Here is a 7,937-nt window from a genome sequence, read left to right on the forward strand (position 1 = left end):
GTCCCTTAAATAATGAATCTAAGCTTGTAATCAAATACCAGTAAGACTTATTAATTAGTAGTTAGATATGTATTAGTGCATGTTAAGTGAAGAGGAAAGTGTCAAATCAAAACCATTCATTCATGAAAAAGAAAGAAAAGAGAGAGAATTTGATAAGAATTTTTGAGAATTTAGTAGGCGCATTGAGTTGGATTTTGAGGTGGTCATGTGTAGATTGGTCTTAAATGCTGTGAAGGAGAGTAGGATTTTGAGTCATTAAAGTGAGACCTACTTGCCACCTTAAATGCTTGGCCTGCCCTCCTTTTAATAGGTTTGATGAAAGGAAATTTAAGAAACCTCTTTAGTAGACAAGTCCTCTTTGCATGACTCTCTTCTCTTGCAATCCAAAGGTGAGGAAATTTTTGGTGTCCTCTGCCTCTACTTTTTGTTTGCTCCCAAAGTTTCCACAATCGGGTTCTTCTTTCTTTTTCTTCTACTGCTTAGGAAGAGTAGAGCATAGTTATATTTTGGTGGGGAAAGGAGCAAAGCAAGATTGCATATAGGAGGCTAGCTAGAAGCTGCTTCTTTGACTACATATATAAATATTGGTTTATAAAGAAGAGAACTTTGTGAGAAGAAATGGAGTTTCCGGAGCTCTCTTTGGCTCCAACACAGTTTGTTGTGAATAAGAGCAGTATTTGTTCATCTCCAGAATCTGACGGCAACACTTCCCGGAAGAGGAAGTTTTTCAATGATCACTCGATTAAGACTGACCAAGCAGTTCACACTAGTGTTGATCTTCAACTGAAAGATCCACTGCCGATAGGCTGGGAGCAATGCCTTGATCTTGAAGTAACTCTCTCTCTCTCTCTCTCTCTCTCTCTCTTATTCTTTGATTATATTAACATAGCCTCTGTCAGATTTTTCTTTGGTAAATGTAAAAATGGGATCTTATTCCAATGACTAATGAACTTTGGGAATTTGTTTTGTAATATTTTTCATAACTTTTGGTTTTATCGTGATTTGTACATGATAAAAGTTGTCATATCGGTGGACTTGGAACATTCCTCACGTGACAATGAATCATATTATCAATTATAAAATATATTTAAAAAATATTGTGAAAAATATTGTATTTTTAACACTGCTCAATAGAATTTCATCTTTTAGCATTATTAATAATACTATTCTCTTGTCAATTCATATCTTTGATTCTTGTGTATTGCTGTTTGCAGTCAGGTAGAATGTATTATCTGAACAGGAAGACCTTGAGGAAGAGTTGGGAGTGGCCCAAGTATCAAAAGCTAGACCTTGAACTCAACATCTCAACAAACTCAACTTGTTCTGAGCAGTACAGCAGTGGCAGCTCTGTTACACTTGAGGACTCCAAGAAGAAATACTCCTCAAATGGTAACATGATTGCTTTGGCTTGCTTGAATTGCCATCTCCTAGTCATTCTCTCCAAATCCTCTCCATCTTGTCCCAACTGCAAGTATGTCCATTCACTCCCATCCCAACAGACCCCACAAGCCAAAGTCCCAGTTGTCAAGTCCCTCAACACCTTAAGCCTCTTAAATTGAGCTGTGGAAAATAAAAAATCATGCATTGGAGAAATTGATCAGTGGAATCAACATTTTGGTGTAACCATGCTAAGCTGGTTTATGATGTCTTATTTGAAGTAGAAAATGTAAAAATCTATGGTTAGCCTTTCTTATGTTTTACTTGTTATAGAATAGTCTCATTTGGTAATCCTTGGTGATGAGTGAGACTGACTCTGTAAGAACAATGATGGGCTGCAATACATTTCCGCTCAAAAGTTAAGTACTACACAATCAATTAGACAAATGTAATGCATGAATCAGCAGCAATATTGTTGTGGCCCATGCCTGTCCCCCTTTTTCACTACATTTTTTAGTTAATGTTGAGTTAGTACAACAAATGGATAAATGATGACCTTTCAGATTCATATCTTTACAGATACAGAGTCTGGGGGATCACCTTTCCAAGACCTTTACAAGACAAAATCACTATTGAGAAGACTGGTATTAGTAGTATATCTTGTTCAGTTTCCAAAGCAAAATTGAAGGTGTGCCATTGGCATTTGTGAACCTTTTGTGATCTCACTGAAGAAGCTGTGAATGCCTGAAGTAGCAGTAAGGCATTGGTCCAAAATCCAAATACTTGCATTGGGATCTGTGTATTTTTGGGCTTTGTGAATGTTGCTACGTGAACAGATTGAAAGAATTTAGGACATGTTTGATATTGTTATATAAATAACAGAATATGTATTTTTATAATACTTTTTTATCTATATGTATTTTCAAAATATTTAAACAATGTTATTAACAGAAATTTCTTACCAAACGAACCCTTAATAGTTTTTAATGGTTGATATTGTAAGTTAAAAAAACAACTTTTAGTCTTAACTAGTGAATAAAAATAATAAAAAAATTCAAAAATTAAAATTAAAAAGTGAGAATGGAAAAATAAAAATTATGAGTGAAAATAGAGTAATTGCACCTTATCTCAATCCATATGAATAAATGCTATATGCTCAGCAGTGACATTACCATTTATACCATTCACCTTCCAAGTTTGCCTTTCTTTTAAAAAAAAAAAATTTAAAAATTTAATTTTTTACTTAAAAGCTGATTTTTTTTTTTTTTTTAAAAGGTGGGTTTTAGTTCTCTAATCTGATTGAGATCAGACCATAATATTATAAATAATTATTTAATAATGTAAATAAATAAAAACAAATTTGATATTATGAATTTTTCAGACTTCTTTTCATATTGCATTTTTCTAAAATTTAATCTTACACTTTACAGCATAATATTGGTTATACTGATAAAAATTGAAATGTATTTTGGTGAAAAATGCATATAGAAAAGGCAAAAAAAAAAAAAAAAAAAAAACAAAATAAAATAAAGGTAGTGATTGTTGCACACAGTATGTAGTGCAAACAATTGAAATCTTGACTTCAAGTCATGTGTTTTAAGTTTGAAATCATGACTTGAAAACAATATTTTTCAATTGTTGTACGCAATGTGTGTCCGTACACATTTATGTGCGATAGAAATTGCCCATAAAACAATATCATATCCCTAAAAATTTATACGATGATAGAGCATTAACATCCGGTTTTTACAAAATATCTCATTTTACCATCTTAAAAGCTACTTTATCTATTTTATCACCTTACTTTACAATACATCAAATATCAAATGTTCTATTTTTTTTATCACTCCATCTAAAATAATATAAACAACTCATTGAAATAATAAAAGAAGATAGAGAATTTGAGTTTTTTAATTGAAGGAAAAGATATAATCTTAATAAAATATTATATTTTATTTTTAACAACTTGCTACAGTCAGTTGGTATTTATACCAGTTTACTGTAGTTGCAAAAAATTTAGCTTTAGTTTCTCCAATAACATATGATTTTTGGTTCTTTGGTGGTAAAATAGTTTTTTTTTTGCTAAAATATAGTCAACATTGTGAATGTTTTTATTGTTTTTGTTAAGTTTTTGGGTTGGATAGTTGCTATTTGGATGATGAAAACTCAATTAGTGTAGAAAACTAATGCTTGTTTAGACCCCAAATTTTAAAAAACACAGCTTAATTGCTTTTAGTCTAACTTATCTAAGTGCGGAATAAAGGTAAATGATACACAATAATTGTAACTACTCTCTAATTAAGCCATAACCACAAGCAAGCAACAATAAATATAAAGCTTAAAGAGTAAGAGAAGAGAGATGCAAACACAAAATAACACTGAGACATGTTATCAAAGAGGGCCTGGTTGCATTCGCCAAGCCTCACCGGCTTTTTTTGGAAAATCCCCAATGCTTCCCAAGCTCCAAAACACTTTCTACACTCTGAATATGTGTGAGTTATATTTGGGTATAAATCTCCTCTCAAGGTATAACAATATGAGGGGGAAAGGAGAAGAGACTACTAAGGAATTCTTACTCAAGGATGAATAGCTCTCTTTAAGATGCTAGGTGTGTTGTAGAAACCTCTCTAGGGTTTTCTTCTGTATAGTATCCTTACAATTTTGTGGTCAATGAGAGAATATATAGTAGGGTGAAGAAGAGGAAATGTCACACTTAAAATCATTGAGGCAGAGAGTTTCGCAAGTCACTCATGACTTAGCCTGAGTCACGAATGACTCGTGAAATTCAGTCTGTCAAAAACTCTTCAAATTCCAGCATGTGCTTCTCACATGGCCTATTTTGTGGTTGGCACTCGCGATCCAGTCGTGAGCTAATCGCGAAATCATCATCTTTACAGAATCTTCACCAAATTTTCACACACAACCCTTACATTAAATCCCACAAAAAATATAAGGAAATGAATAAATAGAATTACAATCAAATTTGACATAGAATTAAAGCCAACATAAAACATAGTTGTAAATTACAAATTTACAGATGAAGCTAGCTAGGCTTATTGAGGAGAAGGGGGACCTAAGGTTTTGGAAGAGGGGCCCAACTACAAAAATTAAATATATAATAACTAAAAAGAAATTGGACCTAGAGGGGGGCCTGGGCCCCCTTAGGCGCCCACCTAGGTCTGTCCTTGATTATACCATTCCACTTTATAAAACACCCAACATTCCAACTTTTATTTTCCTATACAACACATTAAAATATTATATCTACGCAATAAAATATATATTCTCTCTCTCTCTCTCTCTCTCTCTCTCTCAACCACTTGTCACCTCCATCACCATCGTGAAGACCCAAATCCCCAACACAGAAATTCAAACAAACCCTAAATAAATCCCCAACACAGAAACTCAACCCAACCATCAATAACACAACCATCTCCCAAACCCAAATCAACCCAACCATCAACAACATAACCACCCACTGATCCACCCAAAAGTTTCCAATCACCACGCACTGATCCACCATCAACACCACCACCCATTGATCTACCATTAACAACACAAGCACCACCCACCAATCTACCATCAACAACACAAGCACCACTCAAACCCAAAACTTTCCAATCACCACCTACCAATCCACCACTACAGCACCACCCTGATCCACCATTAACAACACAAACACCACCCACTGATCCACCACCCTAATCTGCCACATCTATGACATCAAACCCATAAGCTCCACCACCCTATGAGACCTATGAAGTATTGATTCAAGGGGAGAGAGAGGCAGAAAAAAGAGGCGAGAGAAAGAAAGAAAGGGAAGAGAGATTAGATAGAAATGAAGAGGGAAGAGTTTGCCCAACCTACTGCACCACCAGACCCATGCCGTTGCAACACCTACCCACGTCGTTGCACCACCAGACCCACACCGCTTCACCACCTACACCACCGTATGATCTAAGAGCGGCAATGGAAAGGGAGTGAATGAAAGAGAGGGGTTGAATGAGAGAGTCAGAAACTAAAAAAAGGAGAGAAGAAAAAGTGATAGGAAGAGAGAAAAAAAAAGAGATAAATGTAAACTATTAAATAAGTTTACAATCTTGCTACAGTACCATCATAAATTTAGGATGGTACTGTAATGCAATTGTAAATATTTTTAGAATTGGAAGACCGGGTAATTGGCTCTTTTTGTGATTTGATGCTAAAATATAGCATATTATACCATATGGAAGACCAGATACTGATGCTCTAAAAGCAAAAATTGTATAATAGGAAATATATGTCATATCTTCTCTCTCAAGTTTTCATCCACCTTAGAGAACAATGCCACCGATTAGTTCGAAAAGGGCTTCAAAAGTTCAATAATTAAGTTCAAAACTATTAGGTCCTAACATGTCAAGAATTACAGTGATACGTGTATGATTAAGTTCCCTATGTATATAGGGACTCAATGATCTCAGCCAAAAAAAAAAAAAAAAAATCCACTCAAAGATTTTTTTTTTTTACTGTTTATGTTACCTTATTAACTAACTCCCAATGTTCTAAAGAATAGCATGTACATCCCAATTGGACTAAGGGCACCAAGTGCTTCAAGTGGATGCATTCCTTAAAGTATTTCCCTGACCTCCTTCACAGTTGGAGCTTTAAAGCACGAGCATCAACTCTTCTACAAAATTTAGCATTTGACACATCAAAAAGTTTCATTTTCTATTATAACACACCATTTTACAACTCACATTGCATTACATCTCTTATTTTTCATTTCTATTCATTTTTTTTTTTATATTCATCTCTCTCTCTCTCTCTCTCCATAGCAATAGCCACAAATCCATAACCCTCCACCACCATAACCCCACAAACTAAAATTGCAACCCAATCATTGAAAAGTCCACCACCACCACCACCATAAACCCATATCCCACCTCCACCCACATCTAAAACCACCTAATCATCTTAACCCCACACAACCCAATTGCCATAAAGCCACTCTGCCATGAGACACTACCCAAAAACCCAACCCCTACGGCTTCTAGAGACACCCCAAATGATTAAACCACATACCCCTACCCGGGCCCCAAAATCCCCACAACCACCTAAAAACAACATTGTCATCTTTGAGACAGCTGGAGCCAAAAAAAAAATTCCCTTCTTCCCCTTTTATAGTTTGAGCCCAAGCCTACACCCCACAACATCACCAAAACCAGTGCCACCATAAGCCATCACCCAAACCCTGGATTGAGAAGCAAAAACAAAGAGATTAGCGAGTAGCGGAGCAACACAAGGGAAGCAACATGATTGGCGAAGATTACCACACCACCAACATTGCTTAGAGAGGTAGAGGATAGAGAGAAGACAAAGGTAAAAGAGAAAGAGAGAGAGATGAATAAAAAAAAAAAAAAAAAATTAGCATATATGCCATATTGTCTCATTTTTAGAATATTACTATAGCTTTATGCCAAATTTTTTGAGATTTACACATCTGATTTAGGTAGTTTTTTGGTATTTGGTATTGAAAGCTCGAATTTGTGTGAAAACACAAGAATTTGTTTAGACCCCCAATTAAAAGATTACGGCTCGGTTGATTTTACTCTAATTTAAACTAAGTGTGGAAAGAGTAAATGCGAGCGAATAAACAATAAAACTACTCTAAGCCATATTCATTAAAACACAGCAGTAAAATGAAAGCTTAAAGAGTAGGGAAGAAGAATGCAAACACAAGATAACACGTCAATGTGTTATCGAAGAGGAAATCGAAGAACTTGGCGAAAAACCTCTCCGCCACCCTCTAAACGATAAATTGATCCACTAGACAATAAGTTGGGATACACGAATAGCAAGAGACCCTCCAAGCCTAATCTACCAAATGCACCTAAGCCCTCCAAGCTTCTACTCCAACAAGGCTTCTCGGAACCATGTCTTGTCTAGCTTTTCGGATCCTATAATACGTCCGATTGCATCCGTCAAGTCTCGCCGGCTTCTTTTGGAAAATCCCCAAAGCTTCCTAAGCTTCAAAACACTCTCTACACTCTGAAAAAGGTGTGGGTTGTGTTTGGGTACAAATCTCCTCTCAAGGTATGACAATGGGAGAAGGATGGAGAAGATGCTACAATGATTTCTCACTAAGGATGGATAGCTCTCTCTCTAAAAGATGGGTGTGTGTGTTGTAGAAAACTTATTTAGGGTTTTACTCTCTGAATAGCCTCTTTTACATTTATGGATAATGAGGGTATATATAATATGGGTGAAGGGTAAGAAAGTTATACTTAAAAAATCCTCCAGGCAGAATGTTTCGTGACTATCTCGCTGGAAAGCCTTACTTACGAGACACTCGTGAAACTGATAACCTGGCATGACTTTTCAGCTTCCAGTCATGTGCTTCTCACATGGCTACTTCGCGGGTTAGCTTCTTGCGAGCTCTTCGTGAAATCCACTTGATCTTCAATTAAGCTTGAGTCTTCACCAACTTAATACTAAACCCAATACAATGAAATCCCACAAAATACAATGAACAAAATTAAAGCAATTACAACACTTTTTGTCATGGAATAAAGCCGACATAA

At 35.6% G+C, this 7,937-nt stretch overlaps 1 protein-coding gene across 1 annotated transcript; it reads left to right on the plus strand.

Annotated features, from left to right (window-relative positions):
* The first annotated feature begins 314 nt into the window (after nt 1–314).
* On the plus strand, nt 315–2,296 carry LOC126703191 (protein CURLY FLAG LEAF 1-like). The gene is made up of 2 exons (XM_050402141.1): nt 315–831; nt 1,215–2,296. The coding sequence occupies exons 1-2, from the start codon at nt 619–621 to the stop codon at nt 1,557–1,559; spliced, it is 558 nt and encodes a 185-aa protein (XP_050258098.1). The 5' UTR covers nt 315–618; the 3' UTR covers nt 1,560–2,296.
* Nucleotides 2,297–7,937: the final 5,641 nt, after the last annotated feature.

This window comes from Quercus robur, chromosome 10 (assembly GCF_932294415.1).
Source record: "Quercus robur chromosome 10, dhQueRobu3.1, whole genome shotgun sequence".
NCBI lineage: Eukaryota > Viridiplantae > Streptophyta > Magnoliopsida > Fagales > Fagaceae > Quercus > Quercus robur.